The sequence below is a fragment of the Drosophila serrata genome, unplaced genomic scaffold, assembly GCF_035046125.1.
Source record: "Drosophila serrata isolate PLE 108 unplaced genomic scaffold, ASM3504612v1 contig_34, whole genome shotgun sequence".
NCBI lineage: Eukaryota > Metazoa > Arthropoda > Insecta > Diptera > Drosophilidae > Drosophila > Drosophila serrata.
The window spans coordinates 215,683-238,698 of NW_028256932.1; the positions used below are offsets into that span (position 1 = coordinate 215,683).

At 41.2% G+C, this 23,016-nt stretch overlaps 2 protein-coding genes, 1 long non-coding RNA gene and 1 pseudogene across 3 annotated transcripts in view; 3 read left to right on the plus strand and 1 right to left on the minus strand.

Moving 5' to 3' along the window:
* Window positions 1-23,016, minus strand: part of LOC110185357 (laccase) — a 130,123-nt gene that overhangs the window by 93,231 nt on the left and 13,876 nt on the right. The gene's annotated exons all lie outside the window — the stretch shown is intronic.
* On the plus strand, window positions 9,441-16,060 carry LOC147645008 (uncharacterized). Its single transcript, XM_086834427.1, has one exon. It carries the CDS (start codon window positions 11,675-11,677, stop codon window positions 12,644-12,646), a length of 972 nt encoding a protein of 323 aa, XP_086690553.1. The 5' UTR covers window positions 9,441-11,674; the 3' UTR covers window positions 12,647-16,060.
* LOC147645009 (uncharacterized) lies at window positions 18,638-20,569 on the plus strand. Its single transcript, XR_015272061.1, has 3 exons — window positions 18,638-19,030; window positions 19,100-20,298; window positions 20,361-20,569. It is a non-coding gene; the product is annotated as an uncharacterized LOC147645009 (long non-coding RNA).
* Window positions 20,888-21,480, plus strand: LOC147645010 (uncharacterized; annotated as a pseudogene).

Below are 23,016 nucleotides of genomic sequence, written 5' to 3' on the forward strand. Positions count from 1 at the left end.
TTCTAATTCTTGAATATAACACACCAGTCATAAAGTTTTTCTCACAGTACGGTTAGTACAGTGCACCAAAACACCAAACTGTATAGTTGTAGACTACATACCAATTTTGGTGAACTCATTAAAAGCTGTACAACAAACTGTACAGGAAATACTATATTCACTTAAAAAAAGTGTGCCCACTTCCGAAATAAGCTATTCATTTGCCGTTTTGGGTGCATTCATGCAGGAGTTTTACTCTGTTACCATTTTTTCCTGGTTAGGAAGCTCGATTTAATGGTTTTCCACTTGATCTTTTTAATTGGATCTCTAGTTATCTGAATGGCAGGAAGCGAAAGATCCAATTTAAGGATAATTTATCTAATGTTTTCATGGCTCAATGCTTCTGGCGTCCCGAAAGTGAGCCTTTCGGGTCTCTTATTGTTTACATTACCTTTAAACGACCTGTCCAAAGTTTTGACTAACTCCAGGGTACTTATGTACGCTGATGACGTTACGTGCGTGGAATACAAGGACGTCGCCTGCCTGTCGGAATTACAAACAGATCTTAATAATTTCCAAACATGGTGCCGCGTAAACTTATAAAACTTTAACGGCTCTAAATGCAAGCTGATTACGATGTAAACCAAAGACTACCTTCCTATTCTAATAGACTCCTTTTAATTAAGTTTCCTTCCTTAGCCAATTGTAGAACTATGCTAGGCATTACCTTTATTTATAACCTCATCCATGGTGAAGTGAAAAGTGCTGACTTGTTGGGTCAACTTAATTTCCACGTATTAAGTAGGATCTAGTAATCCTATATACCCTTAGTATTGTGCCAATGTAAATCTTTGAATTGTATAGACCTTTTAGATTTGTACACACTAATCTCTTACGTTGATAGTCTTTCCAAACTAAAGACTTTAATCCTAATCCAATTAGTACACATGCAAGCAAAGAATCTTGCATTTAATAGTTAATTTAATCCTACTCCTTCCTATATTTTATTTAGCGCCTCTTTACGTATAGCCTAAACAAGCACGTGTTTGGTGGACGTAGTGCATTAATGTTCAAAAAACAAAACAAACAAAAAATATATATTAAAAGATTATTCATTATTCTTAATCAAATAATAAGTATTCTTTATTTATTCGAGTCTGATTAAGAACTAAATTACTAAGGCTTGACAATAGTTTATAAACTGGCTAAGCCACGTGTGCTTGCATCTTTTTTGCCCGTGGTCGTGTGAACTAAGTTGTTAACTCTTTCCTCCTTAAAGCGACTGTCCTCAATCGCGGTGTAAAGGAGCACTGGCCCGGAATGTGGATGGTTTTCCTGAGTTTCCAGTCAGAGATTACTAAGATGATAATGGTAGAATCATGGCTTACGAAAGCTGATATAATTATCTAGCTTCTTAGTTTTTCGATCACTTTTGTGTTGTTGATATTAGGTTCCTTGATCGTTTGAAATTGGAGAACTTCTTCCAGGTATGCATTATCCCCCATTAGTTGGAAAATTGGTACTGGTCTGAATGTTATAGTTTTAGCTGCTTTCACTAGATGAAACTGGCAGTATTTCCTCAAAATCGGGTACATGCTGTTTGTTTTTTATGAGAGCAATTAAACAAGTATTGTTATTTAAATCTAACATATTATTAGATTTACAAATAAAAAGGCTACATTTTGGGATTCGAATGGTTCTTTTATTGCAAATAGTTGTTTCTTACAGTCTAACAAATGTCCGTGAATTATATCATTGGTAATTTAAGCTTTTTTTATAGCTTTAATTTGTAGCCTTCTACCTGTTTTTATGGTTGGTAGGCTAATAATATACAGAAGGTCGTTAGTTTTTGTGGCTAATTTGACCTTAGAATATTGTTGTAATTCTTCTTCATTATTTCAAAGATATTTTCTACTACTGTGGTTTCTGTGGTTGTGGATACGAATAAACTCGTTTTGTTAGATTTAGCCCACGTTATTGCGTACATTATATTAAATATTTATTTTTTTATTAATTGGATTTTATACTTTAAGATATTATCCTCTGATTTGGGATTTATTCCGAGCTCGGAGCGACTTTTACCATTGTATTAGTAATTTAAGTATTGCTTAATTTTATTAATTACTACTAGTTTATTATTGTTTTCTTATTGGTAACTTGTTCTCTAAGATCTCGTAATGGATTCCTGTTCATACCCAATGTTTTTTCAGTAATTTTAATATCTGTATTTATCTTTTTCTTTCGCGCGCGAAACATATGCCCACCTCCCGCCCAACCGACTGAGGGGCGCAGCCGGGTGACTTAAGGCACGTTTACATACAAGATAGACGCGAGAGAAGGACATACAAGATAGACGCGCGAGAAGGAAAATAGATAATAGAACGAGGAAAATTAGGATACGTTACGATCTTATTCTACAAGTAATAAGGTTTTTAATTTAGAGAGGCTTTCAATGCCATCAACATATTTAAAGAGGCGATTGTAATCGGTACATAAAACCCTGAAAAATATCTTTGAGTGTTGTTTTAAAAAACTTCGCAAAGCAATCGGCGATGGCTTGCTCAGAGTTTGCGGTGGTATTTTTAAATGTAAGCGAGGAAGGGTATGAATTCGGTTTACGCTTAATTTGGACGTTGATGCACTACGGTCAGTACAATCAAGTGGCCCGCATGACACCAGGCACGTGCCTGTGTGGGATAGGTGTTAGTAGGCGCGATTGAAAATATAGGACAGAATACGAGGAAATTAACTACCGGCATGTTGCCAAATTGTTTGCTTGCATGTTCACTAAGTGTGTTAGAATTAAAGATTTTAATTTGGGAAGGGTATCTACGTTGGATATTAGTATAATTTTATCATTATAATTTGCACATAAGACTCTAAAAGGTTGATGCAGTTCGAAGGAGGTTCTACAGTGGAGCGACAGTTGTGGTACATAAGACCTAGTACTTTTACTTGGTACGTGGAAATTGAGCTGACTCAACAAGTCAGCGCATTCCACATCACCATGGTTATAAATAAAGGTTATTTCTAGCATCGTTCTACGATTGGCTAGGGCGGTAAGTTTATTAAGAGGAGTCTATTTGAGCAGGAAGGTAATCTTTGTTTTGCATCCCAATTTAAACCGCGTAGAGCGAAAAGTAAAAAGTTTTTTTGAACCGACTCGATGTGTTTAATGCGTAATATTTTTAAATTATTAATCTGTATTAATCTTTTTTTCGCGCGAGTTACCAGTTGGACGTGGTCAAAGGAGTGGGAGTAACGAATGCTCAGTTCCTTCAAGGTTTTCCTCTATGTCGCAGCGTCTCAGCAAGAGCAAGAAAATGCGTGTGTCCAAATTCGTGGTATGACAAAAAGTGGAAAAGCTTTATTCCCCAGAATTATATATGCTTCACTAAAACTAAGAGTTGCGCTTTTGGTCCCGTTACTGAGTGCTAGAGAGCATTCCATATTGTGCTTAGGATCCCGTTGCTGAGAGCGAGAGAGTGAGAATCCGAGAGCATGTTGTCCAGTGACAGGTAGCGACGGTAGTACAGAGGCAGGATAGGGTGCTCTATGTAACTAGCGTTCAATATTGTGCTTAGGATCCCGTTGCTGGGAGCGAGAGAGTGAGAATCCGAGAGCATGTCCCCAATCGATGCATGAGCCTTGTACACTTCTTATATTTCTCCAGTGGCATGTAGTGACGGGGGTACAGAGGCAGGATAGGATAGGATAGGGTGCTCTATGTAACTCCTCCCCCCCGGTCCGAAGCGACGGACGTATTCGTGGTACTGACGACGCGTAGCGCATAGATTAGTAGGTGGGGTGATTTGGTTGCGTATGGATGTGTTGTGATGAATACTGCCAACTCTCGTTATTAGTTGTGGAACAAGGCAATGCTTAGACAATATACATAGTTGATTTAAATAATAGTGACAATGGTAGTAACATAATATTTCGGAACTTCAAAGTACTGAATACTGGCAACTTAGTTGTACAACAAGGCAATGCTTAGATAATACACATAGTTGATTTAAACAATAGTGATAATGGTAGTAACATAATATTTAGGAACTTCAAAGTACAAGTGATGTTGTGATGAATACTGACAATTGTCATTATTAGTTGTGCAACAATGCGATGCTTAAATAATATACATAATTGATTTGAACAATAGTGATAATGGTAGTAACGTAATATTTAGCAACTTCATTTCATCATTTAGCTTTACAGTCCTATTAGTAATGTCGTTTTCTAATTGATCTTTTACTTTAGGATATAATATTTCCCGAAATTGGTTTAGCTGGGTTAAATAATCGTTTTCGTTATTGAATTTAACAGTTAGGTGGAGTATGTGGGTTCTACCACTAAATAATTCGAAAGGAGTTAATTTTGTTGCGGAGTGTATAGCGTTATTGTAAGTAATTTGTGTCTCCGTCATTAGTTCGTCATGTTCACTATTCAACTTACATATGTTGTTTTTGAGTGTCAAGTATTATTCTGTATATTTCCGTTAGAGTGAAATAAAGTCTTTCTACAGGAGAATTGCTCGAAGATTGCTGGAATGAGGTTGTGTGTAATTCGATGTTGAATTGTTGCTTGAACGTATTGCTTAGAAATTCTACCCCCTGATCGTAGACCAATTTTTTAAGTGTACCGAATATACTGAAGAAGTGTTTTAGAGATTTGATGACATTAATGAAGTTTCTATTGGCAATTGGATAAGCCGCAGCAAATTTTGAAAACTTGTCAATGATAGTTCGATTACAATTACCATTGATAATGTAGATGTCAATATGTATTATATCTAAAGGTTTTGTGGGTATTTCAGGAGTTTGGAATGAAATTTTTTGTGGTTGTCTGTCGTATTTTAATTTAAGACAGGTTTCGCAGTTCTTGATTATTTGGGAAATTTCGTCTTTCATATATGGATATTGGCGTTTAATATCCAAAAGTGTTTCGTCGATGCCTCTGTGAATATTATTAATGTGATAATCGGTTATGACTTTTTCTATTTCTGCTTTGTCAGTAATTTCAAGGAGGAAAAACAAGCATCTCACTAAATGGAATGTGTTGTTATTTGAAAAGTAAGTTTCATAAACTTTTTCTATTCGAAAATGTGATCGGGGGAAAAAATTGCTTACGTCTTTTTTTTTTAATGATTGCTTGAGTATGTTTGCAACATCATTGAACTTGAACAAAGGCCTACGGTATTCTTTCCTCAGCTTATTTTTAAATGGGGTTAATGTAGTGCAGCCAGTGTTGGGGTTGATTTTGAAAACGAGTTGATTGTTAAATTAGTTGACTGTGGAAGATTTGTTTTAGGTGTAATGAGTGCTTCGTTGTGGTTAAGAGTAGTATCAATTCTACTGAGGGCTTCAGCAATTACGTTCTGTGAGCCTTTTTTATGAACGACTTCAAAGTCATACTTTAACAATTGCAGCCCAATTGAATTGGGTTGTTTAAAGTTCATAAGCCAAGTCAATAGTTTATGATCTGTAATTATTATGAATTTATTACCGAAGAGATATAGTATGAAGTATTGGATTGCTCATACTATGGCCAACATCTCTCTTTCAATAGTAGAGTAGTTAACTTCTGCGTAGGATAAGGTTCTGCTGGCAAAACAGACTGGTCTATCGTTTGCAGCAGACCCCTGCGACAATACAGCTCCTAAGGCGAAATTACTTGCGTCGGTGGTTAGTGTGAAGGGTTTAGAAAAATCTGGCATTGAAGGATTGGGTCGTTTGAGAGAAGAGTTTTGCAAAATTCAAAAGTCTTTCGAAATTCATCATCGACTATGATTATTTTGTTGCCCTTTAATTGTCTAGCCATAGATCGCCCAAAATGCTGTTCATTACTCTTTGAAAGGTTGCAGGAGCATTCTTTAGCCCAAAAGGCATTCTAATAAATTCATAGTGGGCACCTTCTACTGTGAATGCAGTTTTGGCTGTGTCATTAGGGTTCATCTCAATCTGGTGGAAGCCACTTGCAAGGTCTATCGTTGAAAAATATCTAGCTGTGCCTATGCGGTCTAGGATGTCATTGATGTTAGGTATGGGGTATTTGTCAGGGGCAGTTTTGTCGTTAAGTTTCCTGTAGTGTATCATATTACAAGTCGCCATTTCTGTTCTTTAGTGGGGGTGCTTTTCTTAGGAACGACCACTGTCAATTTATTTCTTGACTTCCTCCTTGTGAATAAATGGGTATCTATATGATTTAACGCGTAGAGGAACGTTATCAATAGTTGGAATAGAATGTGTTATTCTGTTCGTGAAACTGAGAGGTTTGGCTTTGTTATAGAATATGTCGATGAATTTTGTACATAGTGAGGTTAATCCCTGTTTTTCTTCGGGATTTAAGTGTTCTAGCTTAAGTTCTTCTAGAGGATTCGGGGTGTGATGTGAGTGAGGAAGGTCGGAAGAAATGTAGAAAACCTCTTAATAATTGGTTTCAGAAAAGGGTGTACCTTTGATAGGGTAAAGGAGTTGATCTGAATGGCTAAAGTTTGTTACTTCAAAATTTGTTACATTATCTTTTGTAATGTAAAGGCCACCTGATATGACTCGTTTATTATTAATGTGAATGCAATAGATACACTCCCTGTTTGTTCTGTACTGGCAACGTCACTATAGTTTTTGTATGTGCTGAGATATTGTATACGTTTGAGGTTTGGTTGTTATAATTTGAAATGGGTAGGGTAGTGTTAGATAATTTTAATTGTGAATTAGGTAGATCTATTTTAGCTTTAAGTTGTTGAAGCAAGTTCATGCCCAGTAGCCCATCGAAAAAGGAGTGGAACTTAAATGGTAGCAAGGTCCTGTTACCAGGGTTTTTGAATATTGGTGGGAACGGGAGGCGTATTTTTTCTTTGATTATAAATTTGATTATAGCTGTTTTAAGTGTTATAGGAATTTCCATGCTAACGCAATTTGTTTTATTGGCAAATTTAGGGTCGATGAAAGAATTTGTGGAGCCAGTGTCGATTATGAATGGGAGAGAAGAACTAAGTGTAGTATTATGTATCCTGTTAAGTTTCCGATGCAAGTATTCGAAAATTTTGGTTTGATGTTTGTCGTTCTTCTTTTATGTTGTGAAGGTTATTGGATTGTGGCTGCGCAGAGTTAAAAGGGTTATTCCTATTGCTATGTCTTTCGTTGTCGCGATTATAATTAGAATTATTCCCCAAATTAGCTGTACTATAGTAAGAATTTGAAGGTCTGGATTGATTTGAGTTGGGATATGGACAGTAATTTCGTTTGTTATTATTGCGATAGTTTCGGTCGTTGTGGTTGTTGTGGTTGCTCCTATCATTTCGATAGTTGCGGACATTACGGTTGTCTCTCAGTTCGTTGGGTCCTCGATTTGCTCTATTGTCCGTGTTATAGTAAGGTTTATTGGAATGATACAGTGACTGTTCAATTTGACACTGTTCATACGCTTGTTCGAATGTGGTTGGGACTTTTTGTCTAATGAGGGTTTTCAGTGGCTCCCTCAATCCAGTTATAAAAGCGTTCAAGCAGACCTCATTATATACAACTTTCTTGGCTTCTACAACAGAGGTCTCCTGTTCGCTAATTCTTAAAACTGAATAGAGTTGGCTCTTTATCTTCGATATGCCAAAGAAAAGCTGTCCTAGGGATTGATTGTCCGAGAATGCTCTGAGTTCAATTAGAAGAATGAGGTTAGCCTTGATATCATTCCAATTCATTAAAGTATTAGCCAACTCCAAAGCTTCGTCAGCCCTAGATATTATCTTGTTCCTTATGGCTCTTAGGGTGAGCAAGCCATATGGTGTCTGGTCAGCATCTCGAATGAACGCAATGATTTCCTCGTTTCCTGTGGTTGGTAAGGATTTGTTAGAGGTGGTAACAGTCGGGGTCAATGAGACAAGGTTTGAGTCGTGTCCTGAGTCTATTGTAAGTTGTTCTTCGGAAAATGATTCGGATTGTTCTCTAATTACCGGAAGGGTATTTATTTGTCTACCTGAGTGAGTAACTCTAGAAGTTATTGCTGGAAACAGAAGGCGATATATTCTTCATATTTTCATATAATTTTTTTTTTGATATTAAGTGTCTTTACTTTTATCTTATAAGGTGAAGAAGTTATAGATAAGCCGTGTTTATATGTTATCTGGTAAGTTATTCTATATGTTTAGTAAAAATAAATATTTGTGTTGATAGTGTTTGTGTGTGTGTGATCGTGTTGTTTTCTATGCTCTGCAATATAGAGTGTTTTATTATTTAATTATTATACAGAATTTCCAAAATTGTAAATGAAATAAATCATATTTTTACATATGTATGTATGTAGTATAAGCAGTGTGGCATAAGTGGGTAGCTCAAATATAAAAATAAAAAGTTACAGTGTGTTCTTTTATTTTTTTCGTTTTGTGACGCAGCGGCAGCGACTATCAGTATTTGATTTTTGTTTCACGGCATTATATACATATGTGTGTGTGTGTGTGTATACCTCCACTGTCTGTGTGTGCTTTCATTTCATTCATTTCATTTATTTTGTGGCTGCTAAGGTTATCAACGTTTGATTCGATAGCACAACAATACAACCATATTTCAGAATTAGTTAAATTAGTTAATAATTTGTATGCAGGAGTGATGAAACAGTGTTTGATTTTAAGTCGCTTTTGAGTGTATGTGTGAGCGTGAGATATGTTTCTCTTGCGGGGTGCTCTATTATTTTGTATTGCGGCACTGGTTAACAGCATTTGTTTCCATGTCGCTTTTGTATGTATGTACATATGCATGTATTTGAATGTACGTACGTTGCTTCGACATTTTATAATTCGGCGGTGATTATCGCATTTGATTTCACATAAGCACTTATATACACATACACGTGCACATACTTTGTTCTTTGGTGTAATATGGTTTGATGTACATACTTGTATGTTTTGTTAAGTAAAAAAAAATTTGTATGCGTCCCATGACCGTACTGCTCATACATATGTATATAAGTTTTGTTTCACATTCACATTACTTATTGCAACCCGAGTTTACATTTTATACTTACTTATTTATCTCTTTTTCTACTTGCGGGTAAGTAAAGGCTAGTATGACTATTGCCATAGTTTCCAGGCTGCGCCAGTTACCAGTTGGACGTGGTCAAAGGAATGGGAGTAAAGAATGCTTAGTTCCTTCAAGGCCTTCCTTTACGTCGCAGCGTTTCAGCAAGAGCAAGAAAATGCGTGTGTCCCCAAATTCGTGGTATGACAAAAAGTGGAAAAGCTTTATTCCCCAGAATTATATGTGCTTCACTAAAACTAAGAGTTGCGCTTTTGGTCCCGTTACTGAGTGCTAGAGAACATTCCATATTGTGCTTAGGATCCCGTTGCTGAGAGCGAGAGAGTGAGAATCCGAGAGCATGTTGTCCAGTGACAGGTAGCGACGGTTGTACAGAGGCAGGATAGGGTGCTCTATGTAGCAATAGCGTTCAATATTGTGCTTAGGATCCCGTTGCTGGGAGCGAGAAAGTGAGAATCCGAGAGCATGTTCCCGAACGATGCGTGAGCATTTTACACTTCTTATATTTTGTCCAGTGACAGGTAGCGAAGGGGGTTCAGAGGCAGGATAGGGTGCTCTATGTAACTAGCGTTCAATATTGTGCTTAGGATCCCGTTGCTGAGAGCGAGAGAGTGAGAATCCGAGAGCATGTCCCCAATCGATGCATGAGCCTTGTACACTTCTTATATTTGTACAGTGGCATGTAGTGACGGGGGTACAGAGGCAGGATAGGATAGGATAGGGTGCTCTATGTAACTCGCGCGAATCATATGCCCACCTCCCGACCAACCGACCGAGGGGCGCAGCCGGGTGACGTAAAGCACGTGTATCATACATACAAGATAGACGCGAGAGAAGGACATACAAGATAGACGCGCGAGAAGGAAAATAGATAATAGAACGAGGAAAATTAGGATACGTTACGATCTTATTCTACCAGTAATAAGGTTTTTAATTTAGAGAGGCTTTCAATGCCATCAACATATTTAAAGAGGCGATTGTAATCGGTACATAAAACCCTGAAAAATATCTTTGAGAGTTGTTTTAAAAAACTTCGCAAAGCAATCGGCGATGGCTTGCTCAGATTTTGCGGTGGTATTTTTAAATGTAAGCGAGGAGGGGTATAAATCCGGTTTACGCTTAAATTGGACGTTTATGCACTACGGTCAGCACATTCAAGTGGCCCATATGAAACCAGCCACGTGCCTGTTTGGGTTAGGTGCTTGCCGGCTTACTCTCGCACTCCAACTATTGCCGATCTCCCGCTTTGGCTTTAACGATGCAAAGCGACCGGGAGCTCGGTTCTAAGTTAAGTTTTTTAATCTCATGTAAGCAGCGAATAAAAGGTGACGCTAAAATATACCAAGACGCCCCCGCCTTTGTATTTTCAACCCTGACGCCTTCAATAACGAATTTTTGCGGGCAGCATCGCCCCTCTAAAAATTGTATTCCGTCCATCCGGATTCCTTGCAGGTTATCTACCAAGTCACCAGCAGCTCCAGGCATCTGTCCGCCAAGATAAGTACAAGTTTTTCTTCTCCGTTTATCCTCGCTGCCGATCTGCAACAGTGCGCCGAACACTCAATTTTATTCGGGTCAACTCCAAGTCCAAGTTTTCCTGACCCCAAGGCAGCTGGGGAACTCCAATTTCTATTGTTTTTTGTCATCTTTTGTGCCGTGTCCATACAAATTATTTCTTTTTGCGGAATTTAATACAGTCCACTTCTCGACGCTCCACTGTGCCCTGACACAGTGTTCCTATTTACATGCATGCCATTATATTTTGCAATATATATTCTGCTAACGATTCCAGGAACTAATCCCGATAATAAAATTTAAAAAAAAATTGTAAGTGAATGAAACAATTAGCAACAAAACCCAAACACAAACGCAAGTGTTTTAATTGTTTTCAATTTTGTTGCCGCAGAGGCCGTGTTAAGAGGCCGACATAACACAGCGAGCCTTTCTCCGAGACCAAGAACCGAGCTTTGAGGTCCAGCTCCTCGTTTGGAACAATTAAACACCTGCGTCTTGTGATTGCTGACATTCGAATTGTTAACCAAGTGTCAGACAAGTCCCAGTATTACCAGCATCCAAATTCAATCCACACAGCGAATCTATCAGCAATTAGCCGTCTGGGCTCAAATATAACCGGTCTTCACAACTAAGCCCGCGATTAAATCCCTATCTCAATAATTAACAATAAATACGTATTGACGCTCATTACAACCATTTGGCTGCGTTTTTTTTTTTTGCTCCATTCGTTTCCTCCAGCCTTCTGTGAGCTCTGTTTCGCTAGTTCGTCGTACGCATTACATAAGCCCGTATCCCGAGTGCCATATAAATTTCGTTCGTCATCTCTTCTTTTTTTTTTTGCTGATCCAGATAGTGCATTAGTGTGACCGTTTTTTCCGTTCGACAGTTGACAAGCCCTGATCAGCAGCACTCCCTTCCGAGAATGCCCACGGAAGATGACAAGAAATCGCGTCCGATCCCCTCCATCCGCTTAAATAGGTCCGCCATTCCAAGGGCAAAAAGCGACAAATCCGTCTATACACTATTTGGTTTCTCGCCTAGATTAACTTTGTCAGCTGGCAAAATGGCGCAAAATTGCCACAACAGACTGTGCCAGTTAATTCGAGGCGAATATCCATACTCCGGGCAACCCTGAGTCTGACCAATTCTCCCCCTTCATGGGTCAAGTCCTTAGGGACCAAATCCGGGCTCTGTGGGAGAAGGTGGAGAAAAGTTATGAGAGCTGCTTCGAACTGCTCTCTGCGTCCGACGACGGCAAGGCCACCTCGACAGGCCCTCTGTCTTCTGCCATTCCCCGCAGTGGAGTGCCTTCTCCGCACGAGTGGCTTGCGGCCATGACAAGTCAGCTCCTCGCGAAATTCTGGGAGGTGGGGGAAGGCCCGACACGTATCGTCCCGGAAGCCGATGAGGCCTGCGAGCGCAATTTTGTCCAGACTACCCTGAGGGATGAGTTTGTCATACCCAGCACGATGCCTCCGCGTCCACGCACCGCCATCACACAAGACCGCACATGTACTCCAGGTATCTTGTCCTACCGTTGCCGAGTCTGCAGGGGTATCCACCCACTACGAAAATGCCGTCGTTTTCTGCGCCTTGTTGCTGAGAAGCGGCTACGGGCCGTCCTCTCTGACCGAGACTGTCCCAGCTGTTTGGCCTACGAGCATTCGGAGGGAGCGTGTCAGCGAGGAGACTGCTGCAAAACGTGTGGCCAGGACCATCACACACTGCTTCACCTATCCGAGCGACCACTGGCTCAGCGCCAGCTGCGGCAGAATGCGCGCCTTTCTCGGGACGCCGTCGCCTCTTCTTGGCAATCTGCAGCCGCTTCTCGGACGGTCTCCGCCACTCCACGGCCGACCCCCGCCCGTACACCATCGTCCGTCGCGCAAAGGCAACCGTCCACCATTGGCCAGGGGCGCCCGCAGAGTGCGGACTCAGTGCCGACGCTGCCAACGTTGCTGCAGCGACACAGCGTCAATGTCCTTCCGACCGCGCTGGTACGGATTTACACCGGAGCGCGCACCTTCGACACGGCCGCGCTCATCGACCCGTACACGCCTACGAGTTGCATCGACGCGTCGCTGGCGGCTAGCTTCCGTCTACCCACCACTAACGTTGGCGGCGAGTAAATTTGTTCGGCCACGGTGGGCTCCAAGACGGAAAGGAATGTCCGCTTCGACGTGGTATTTAGGGTTGAGCCTCACGTGCGCATCCGCACTCTAATCCGGGAGCTAAGCGAGACGGTCCGCGATATCACTCTGGCCGACGAGCGTTTCCATATACCGGCGACCATCTCCGTGGTCCTAGGCGCGGATATGTATTCGAGAGTGATGCAGCCCGGCTTCCTGAAGATCCAGGATGGTCTGGCCCAAAGCACAGCCTTCGGTTGAGTCGTGTCTGGAGCCTGCCATCAGCCATAGCTGCGACCCTGTTGCAACCCGAGCGATTGCAGGGAGGGCAGGATGTTTAAGTGAGGGGCCCACTGTGCCGCCTCTGCTCAGGAGCGAGCTTTCTGTCCCCGGCTTGCTCTCGCACTCCAACTATTGCCGATCTGTCGCTTTAACGATGCAAAGCGATCGGGAGCTCGGTTCTGAATTAAGTTTGTCGATCTCCCGCTCCCGCTTTAACGATGCAAAGCGACCGGGAACTCGGTTCTAAGTTAAGTTTTTTAGTCTCATGTAAGCAGCGAATAAATGCTGACGACAAAACGTACCACGACGCCCCCGGCTATGTATTTTCAACCCTGACGGGTTAATTTTTCGCCAGCTACGTGGCAAATCTTTGGCCTCCAATAACGAATCTTTTCTGGCAGAATCACCCACCTAAACATTAAGAGGAGTCTATTTGAGTAGGAAGGTAATCTTTGGTTTGCATTCAAAATTATGCACGTAGAGCGAAAAGTAAAAAGTTCTTTTAAACCGAGTTAATCGAACGAGAAAAATTAGGATACATTATGATCTTATTCTACCAGTAATAAGGTTTTTAAATTAGAGAGGCTTTCAATGCCATCAACATATTTATAGAGGCAATTGTAATCGGTACATAAAACCCTGAAAAATATATCTGAGAGTTGTTTTAAAAAACTCCGCGAAACAATCGGCGATGGCTTGGTCAGAGTTTGCGGTGGTATTTTTAAATGTAAGCGAGGAAGGGTATAAATTCGGTTTACGCTTAATTTGGACGTTGATGCACTACTGTCAGTACATTTAAGTGGCCCGCATGACACCAGGCACGTGATTGTTTGGGATAGGTGTTAGTAGGCGCGATGAAATATATAGGACAGAATACGAGGAAATTAACTACCGGCGTGCTGCCAAATTGTTTGCTTGCATGTTCACTAAGTGTGTTAGTATTAAAGATTTTAATTTGGGATGGGTATCTACGTTGGAGATTAGTGAGTACAAATTATTATAATTTGCACATAAGACTCTAAAAGGTTCATGCAGTTCGAAGGAGGTTCTACAGTGGAGCGACAGTTGTGGTATATAAGACCTAGTACTTCCACTTGGTACGTGGAAATTGCGCTGACTTAACAAGTCAGCACTTTCCACATCACCATGGATAAGGTTATCAATAAAGGTTATTCCTAGCATCGTTCTACGATTGGCTAAGGACGGTAAGTTTATTAATAGAAGTCTTCTAGAGTTGGGAGGTAATCTTTAGTTTACATCCCAATTTAAACCGCGTAGAGCGAAAAGTAAAAAGTTCTTTTGAACCGACTCGATGCTTTTAATATGGACGCCGTGTTGAGGGCTCCAAACGCAGCATCCATATTCTAAGATAGGACGAACTAAAGAAGTATATACGGATTTAGTGACGTAGGGGTAATTGAATTCCTTCAACCACCGTATAATAAATTCAAACACACTCCTGGCTCTATTCACCATAGACGAAATATGATCAATAAAGTCAAGTTTTGGGCCCAAGCGGACGCCCAAATCATCAACAGAATTAATTCTTTCCAAAGGGCAGCAGTTCAGCGTGTAAGTAGCAAGCTTAAGAACGCTACGAGAGAATATCATTAGCTTTCATTTTGAGTCGTTTAAGTTTAATAAGCTTACATAGCACCAAGTTTGAAAATTATTGAGATCTATTTGTAAATCCGTCTGGCAGGCGACATCATTGTATTGCACGCAAACCCTGACGTCATCAGCGTACATAAGCACTCTGGAGTTAGTCAAGACTTTGGGCAGGTCATTTATAAATAATATAAACATCAAGGGTTACATCTGGCGTTCCGCAAGGAAGCCATTTGGAACCCTTGATGTTTACATTATTTAAGATGTAACCCTTAAAACATTAGATAAATTATTCTTAAATGGGATCTTTTGCGTCCTGCCATTTAGATAACTTGAGATCCAAGATCACTTGGAAACCCCAAATCGAGATTTCTTACGAGGAGAAAATAGTTAACTGAGTCAAATGCTTTACTGAAATCAGTATAGTTAACATCTGTCTGAAAATTATTATGGAAGCCCTTTATAATATAGAAAGAGAGATCCAAAAGATTTATTGTTTTTGATCTTCGCTTAATAAAACCATATTGACAAGGAGAAATAACTAATCTACAAAGGTGCTGCAAGTGAGGGGTAATAATGTTTTCAAATAGCTTAGGGATGGCCGACAACTTAGAGATTCCTCTATAATTACTGGCATCCAATTTGCTACCTTTTTTGTGGAGAGGAATAATAAACGATTCCTTCCAAATAATGGGAAAGTGGGAGGTTTCTAAGGATAAGGTGAACAATTTCAGAAGGAGATAGCAGATTGGTTATCTGCCGTGCCGTTGTCGGCCGGTATTCCGGGGCTAACACCTAACACTCCCGCTGCACATTCGGTTACCGAATCTTTCCTAGCGCTCGATCTCAGTACTCTTGGAATTAATGCTGAGGCCTAGGGCTGCGCCGAGGGAGGCTGCTGCTGAGAGCCCTCAGCAGGGTCACCAATAGCAGTTTTTTTTGCGCCGAGGAGACTCATTTAATAGCGTAAGGCTATTAAATTGTGTGTCCAGCGCAAAGAACATATCAAGAGTTTTACGAAAACTCGATAAAATTCCCTTTATACCGTTTTTGGTTGCCGCATGAAAGACATCATCTACTTTTCTAAATCGCGACAGGCCTCACAACAGAAACGCAGGCCGATGTTTTTTTTTACATCGTCCACCGTCCGAGCTGCAACACCAATACACTTGGCGTGCATGATGTTGTCGCACAGCCAGCAGCCGATTGTAAGGTCACCAGCAGAAATAGCCTTTTTGCAGATTTTGGCAAAACAGACAATATTTCCAGACATTTTAACGACTTACCACAATACTTGTACTTGAAAAAAAAGAGGAAAAAAAAAAAAACAAAAGAGCTATGGAGATAAGAAGTGAAGAGTCACAGCGAGAGCTAGAGTGCGGGAGAGCGTGGGATATCAGATAAGATAAGAAGTGCAGCGGCGCACCAAAAGCGAGAGAGTGGAAGATAAATAACTAAAACGTAAAGCTGGTGCGACGGTGCAAACAAAAGCAAAATGAAGAAGGCACAAAAAGGAATACAAAATATGCAAAAGCTAGCACTAGCAGCACAACTAATTTGGGAAATAAAACCAATTAAATACACAAACCAGAATAGCTGCATGCACACGCGAAGTGAACGGGAAGTTGTTCTACAATAAAAATAGAAAGATTTAATTTAACCCCGGTGGTTATATTCAAACTTTAACACAAAACAAGAGCGCAAAAAAAAAAAAACACGTCCGTTCACTTGGAAAGATGACCTTAGTTTTAATAAAGTTGAAAACTGTTTTGGGTTCTGCACAAACTGAACCCCACGGGTCAAATAATTTCTATAACCCTGAGCATTAAGCGCGGTAAAGTAAAGGACCGAGCGCTTAGATAACTAGAGAGAACAGTGTGGGAACCGGTGAGTTTAAATTTATTATAAAGTTTAGGCTTAACATTTTTTAGCCGTGGTAGCTCTTTATTAAACCAATGCGGTTTATTGGAGACCAACGGATAGGCGGATAATATAACGGAACACATTCAGTAAAAAATTAATTCATGGCACTGTAAAAATGTTCACGGCGGTTGCCATGTCAGAGCACATGTACAGATCGGACCAATTTAATTCGGATATTATACTAAAGGTTATTACAATTTCAGTCAGAAATTTAAAACTTTGCAGTTGGTCTTCTATTTACTCTCACTTGTATATAAATCGGGCCGAATCCGACGAATAGAACGATCAAAAAGTTTAAAAAAAAAAAATTATAACTTATCAATTTTTCAACAGATTTTCATTAAATTTGAGATATAGCTCTTTTTTATATTATTATAAAAACTTGTATTGTGTGGAACTGATGGTTCCCCACATACTTATGTAAATATTTGTAGATGTAGTTTTGTATATAGTAGGATCAGGATAGGAAAACCAGACAGGGGAAGATCCAAGGAGGGCACAATGTAAATATAGTAGTAAGATTAGCAGTAGGAATAGCGTGGGGATAGTAATAAGAATAGTAGTAAGAATAACTGTAGGGACAAGAGTAGGAGCCACGCACACGGCAGTGCCACACAAGCGGCGGAGCAACACACTCGGCAGGGCCACACACACGGCAGGGCCACATACACGGCAGAGCCCCCGCCGGCGGCAGAAGAAGAAGCCCCGTGAAGAACCAAGAGGAGCGGGTGAGCTGGACCTTGGCGCGATCATCAACCATCCAGCTCGGCGGTCAAGGCGGGAACGGTTCACGGCTGACGGTGCCGTGACCGCCGCAGCCGACAATTTCATTCCAGACCCCCTGCATGGAAGCGACCCACGGTTGACGGGGCCGCGACCAAACAGGGTTCCTCTCTGGGCGTAGCGGGCGGGACGTGGTCGCCATGCATATGCCCGGAGGTGTCCATCCACCCTCTACTCCTCCCCTCCTATTCCCCGTCTCGGCCTCTCGGGCCCGAAATCCAGCCTGTCCCAGTAATAGAAATATTTCTGTGGAGGATCCTGGGCCGGATTTGTTTATACCCCGACCCGTGATTAGCATCCTTACAGATGGCGGCCGAGCAAGAAATAGGCAGGATTTCCAGGACTAAGCAAAAACACCGGTAGCCTGGGTGGATTTAAGCCCCACTTTAGGGACGGACAGGAGCAGTTGCCATAGGGCCATGTGTACGGGGTAGATGGGTTTAAGTCGGCTTAGAAAATAGCTAAACCATTCGGGACCCGCAGTCCCAAGCGTTGGTGCACACGACGCGAAAAACAGGAACGAAACCAAACGGGACCCGAAGCCCCAAACGTCGACGCACACAACGCGAAAAACAGGCACGCGGAGCTTCAGACCCAAAGCTCTGAAACACGAAGGTACACGAACTTAACATGTAAAAAGACAGACGAATTCACCCCGACTCTAACAAGACACGAAGAGGGTAGGTAGGAAGCAAGCAAACGGTCCACATCAAACAAACGTCAGTCATCATCGAGCGCTCAACCAGCTCACATCCAGCGATCGACCAAGGACAGTCTTCATCGAGCGCTCAACCAGCTCACATCCAGGGATCAAACCAACGACAGTCGTCAACAAGCAACGGTCCACATCAAACCAACGTCAGTCTTCCTCGAGCAACCAACCACCTCACTAAAGGTGGAGAACTATCGAGAACACTCTCGATAGTGGTCAATCGCTATCGTCGATAGTGGTCTATAGTTTGGTTTTCTCATCTCTACCTTAAAAGTGTGAACGAAAGCACATTGCGCGGATTTGTGGCGTAGTTTTACAAATTGTAATTTATTACAAAATGGATCGTTTTCTTCAAATAGATAAGATATTGGAATTATGTTGTTATATTGTTATTTTGTAATGTAACGGTAAAAGCAAAATTTTGTGTGACAATAACAAAAGTGCTACGTGAAGATGATGTTGCTGCTATTACGTTTTGTTGTGAAATACATACACATACATACATACGTTTCTTGTTCATATCAATGTTCGTGTATCTAAATAAAAATAATAAAAGTTTATAATTAATTAAAGGAAATCGCCGAACATCATCAACGGCCAGTACTTCCATTACGAAAAAAGAGATTTGCGAGTGCAGCAGCACTGACAGTGAAGATGTTGCAACAGAGAGATCAGAAAGCAAAAGAAATTCCAAAATTTCACGCGTATGGAAATATTTTAAAAGCTCTGAAGATAAGAAATTTGCAAAATGTCTTTCGTGTGGAAAAGAGTATAAGACTAGCGGGAATACATCAAACGTACGAGATCATCTGAAAAGATTTCACCCGACATTGGATACTCAAGCACCGGGCAATAGTACCCGTGAAACAGATGCTGAGAAGGACCATATTACATCCACAAGTAGCAGCGCTAGGTCGAGTATGCACTCTGTGGCTTCTTATTTTAAGAGAGCCATATTATATGATTCAAATTCAAAGCGCAAAAATGATATTGACCGGGCATTAACCGAAATGATCGCTGAGGATGTGCAGCCTTAAAGTATTGTAGAAGATAAAGGATTTGTAAAGTACTCACAGGTATTATTATTTACAGTGACTCCGTAATCTTCTCTTTGCATCTTACATTTACATTCATTATAAACACAGGTATTAGATCCGAGATACAAATTGCCGAGCAAAACACATGTAAGGGATGTACTAATAATGAACTTGTATAAGGACGCCTCCGGAAAGCTGGCAATTATGTTAGAAGGCACTTCATGCGACTTATGCAATTACATGCGACTTATGGACATCATGCGCCAATTCAAGTTTTTTAACAGTGACAGTTCACTTTGTCCACGACTATGCTTTGAAAACAGCATCATTAGCCACTAAAAAACTTTTGGATGCTACTAACCATTCGGCAAATAATATTGCAAATACATTGCAAGAGATATTAGCGCAGTGAAACGTCCTTTACAAAACAGTTTGCATTGTTACAGACAATGCCGCATCAATGCTTAAGGCGTGTGATATTCTAAAAATAAAAAATCTCCCCTGCTTCGCCCATACTATCAACCTGGTGGTTCAAGATGGACTTAAAACGGATGATGATGAGGGGCTACAAGAGTTGTTCGCAAAGGGTAAAAGAATTGTACGCTTCTTCAAGAAAAGTACTATAGCAGGCATACTATACGTTGCTCCAAGAAATGCCTACAAGGTGGAATAGCTTTTATTTTATGATTCAACGAATTTTGGCAACCAATGATGCTATTAATAATGTTATTATCAACAACAAACGCACCATTCCCTTTAACTGCGGAGGAAATACAAATATTAAAAGAAATAGAGCAAATACTTGCGCTCTTTCAAGAAGCAAGTGAAAAGGTATCGGTTGGAACGTATGCTACCATTTCTTTAATAATACCCACGGCATACATTTTGTGCCGAAACTTGGAATGCATTATCCCAAACTTGGAGACTGTAGAGGGAAAAACTATTACAAATAAATTGTTGGGCGCAAAAAGAAAACGCTTGTCTATACACGAGACGCGGGAACTTCCAAAAATAGCAACACTTATTGATCCACACTTTAAAACAAATGGATTCCAGAGCCGAAAAAATGCGAAGCAAGCATGTGACTATTTGGATAGTGAGCTGCTCACATTGGCAACGTGCAAAAAATCACCCATTAAAACGGATATTTCAACTGTGGAGAAAAACGAAGACAACACGTCATTTTTTGATTTAATTCTAAATAATATCAACATCATAATGCTAAAACCGATTCCATTGTTATGAGACAACAGTTTATGTTGAGGGCCTTGGTTAATCAGGAAATGGATCCCTTATTATGGATCAAGGTAAATTTAAATAGCTAAGTAAATACGATCAAACATAATCCACATATTAAATAAATTTCCAGATGAACCAGATCGACTTTTCGAGATTGGAAATGATCTTTTTCAAATATTTGTGTATACCCGCAACCTCTGTAGAGTCGGAGAGGGTCTTCAGCAAAGCCGGACAAATTATTTCAAATAGACGTACAAGGCTTAAAGATGAAAATGTTAATGTCTTGCTCTTTCTTAACCAAATTTATTGGTTGAAATAAATATAGAAATAGCAGTTAAGGTAAGCCCAAATAATACAAAATCATATTATCCAAATAATAATTATTTTTAATATTTTCAGATAAAGATTGGATAACCAATGACATACTTGTATACTTTAAATAAATATTTACTATTACAAAAATTAATTAAATTATTTTTTTAAGATAACTCCACTATCGACAACTATCGACGATAGATTTTCCTTGCTATAGTCGATAGTCGAAATTTTATGGAAACTATCAAGTACTATCGATAGCGCAGACTTTCGATAGTTCTCCACCTCTACACATCACACCTATCGATAGGACAGTCTTTATAGAGTGCTCAACCAGCTCACATGCAGCAATCAACCAAGGACAGTCATCATTGAGCAACCAATCAGCGATAGAGGAGTCATCATCGAGCGATCAAACAGCTCACATCCAGCGATCAACCCAAGACAGTTATCGTCGAGCAACCAACCAGCTCACACCCAGCGTCTCACGCACTCATCGTCTTGCTATCGGGACGAGCGGAGAACTGGTTCCGTATCAGCGGTCTCCAAGGCAAGACCTGTACTGAGGTGCGCCGAAAATTCTTGGAATTCTTTTTACCGCCACGATATTACCAACGACTGGATGACGAGATCCTCACACGCTACCAACGAAACAATGAGCCATTTAAGGAATATCTGGTGAACCTACGACTCCAAATGCAACGAGCAGGATTCACAGCAGAGCAGGAACTGGAACGCATCTACGAGAATATGCTTCCCGAAGCAAAGATGTTCAGGATTTTAGGACATTGGCCGAGTTAACACAACTAGTCGTTAACTACGAAGTCGCAACTCTCCGTGGACATACACCCAGCGGGACGACCTCGACGAACAAGATGAACGCGAGCTACAACGAAATTCTTCAGCGGACGTTACACGCTGGACTCTACTCGTGAACCAGAGCAACCACCTTAGGAAACTGACCACCGCGATCCAACAGGATCAGAGCCGAATCCGGGCAGAGGTCATGATCGAGGGACAACCTCTCACCGCCACCTTAGATACGGTGGCCTCGCAAAGCTTCATAAGCGAGCGCCTTGCCAGACGATTCAAAGACGAAAGGAACCTCCGAGCCGCGCGCTCTTACATAACTTGAGATTAACCATCCAGCTGGGAGAAGCCCGAGATAGCCTCGATGTCCTCCCGCATCCAAAAGCCACCACACCGACGCATCCTGAAGCCGACACACAGATGCAGCCACCAAGGCGCAGCCACCACAGGACCACGACTTGGCAACCAGGCCAAAGCCGGAGGCCCCTCTACTCCGCTCCACAAGCGCAACTGCAGAATGACCACATCACGATCACTCTAACCCACATACACCACCAGAACACACCAACGCAGGTCACATACGCAGGTCCAAGGACAGCCCCTTTGCTGGATTGGAGCCCTGCCCGTCACCGAGCTCTCGGCAATCCTACAAAACCCGTTTCGCAGGAACGCGAGGCGAGTTAGGTTCCAGAACCCTGAACCAGCGGCAACTACAAATATTCCCTCATGCGGAATTGCCTACGCTGAGTACGACTCCAGTGACCACACCGATATCTACCCAGAATACTGGGTTGGTTCCTCGAGCGAGAACTTTCTCGGTTTGACACGCTTACCGGCATCTCCCACATCGCCGAATACCGCATCACCATGCATAACGACAAGCCAATTAAGCAGAGATGCCACCCTCGAAACCCTACAATGAGAGCCGTCATCGACAAGCAGATCGACGATCTGCTCTGCGATAATAGGATCGAGCAATCCAAAAGTCCCCATAGAGCGCTGATCGTCATCGCCGCTAAGACGCTGGACCCACCACGCCAGCGCTAACGGCCGGACGGCAGCCCCGGCAGCAAAAACGTAAGTTTTCTTAGTAATCGTAGCTGATTTACCGGGTCAAACGTTTTGCTGAAATCGCTGAAGATAACGTCTGTTTGAACATTTAATTTGAAACCGTTTCTAATGACAGAACAAAATTCTAGAAGGTTTGTAGACGTTGATCTGTTTTTCATAAAGCCGTGCTGAAAGGAGGACATAATTAACCGACATTGGTGCTGCAGCTGCGCAGTAATCAGAAATTCGAATAACTTCGGAATAGCACTAAGCTTTGAAATTCCTCTGTAGTTTTCGATATTAGATTTACTGCCCTTTTTATGGAGAGGAATGATGAAAGATTCCTTCCAACTTTCTGGGAAAAATGAAAGACGAAGCGACATCTGAAATAGAATTGACAGAGGTCGGCATAAAGCACAGTGTCTTAAAACACAGCACAGGAACGCGATCAGGACCAGAAGAAAAGGAAGGCTTTAGTGTCTTGAGGTTCTGAAAAACATCGTCTTCGCGAATAGCAGGCATGAATATGGAATTAGAATGTGGAAGAAAATATGGATACGAAGAGCAGCTCGTCGCCAACATGAAGATTAGAGGCATAATTCGGTCGTCCA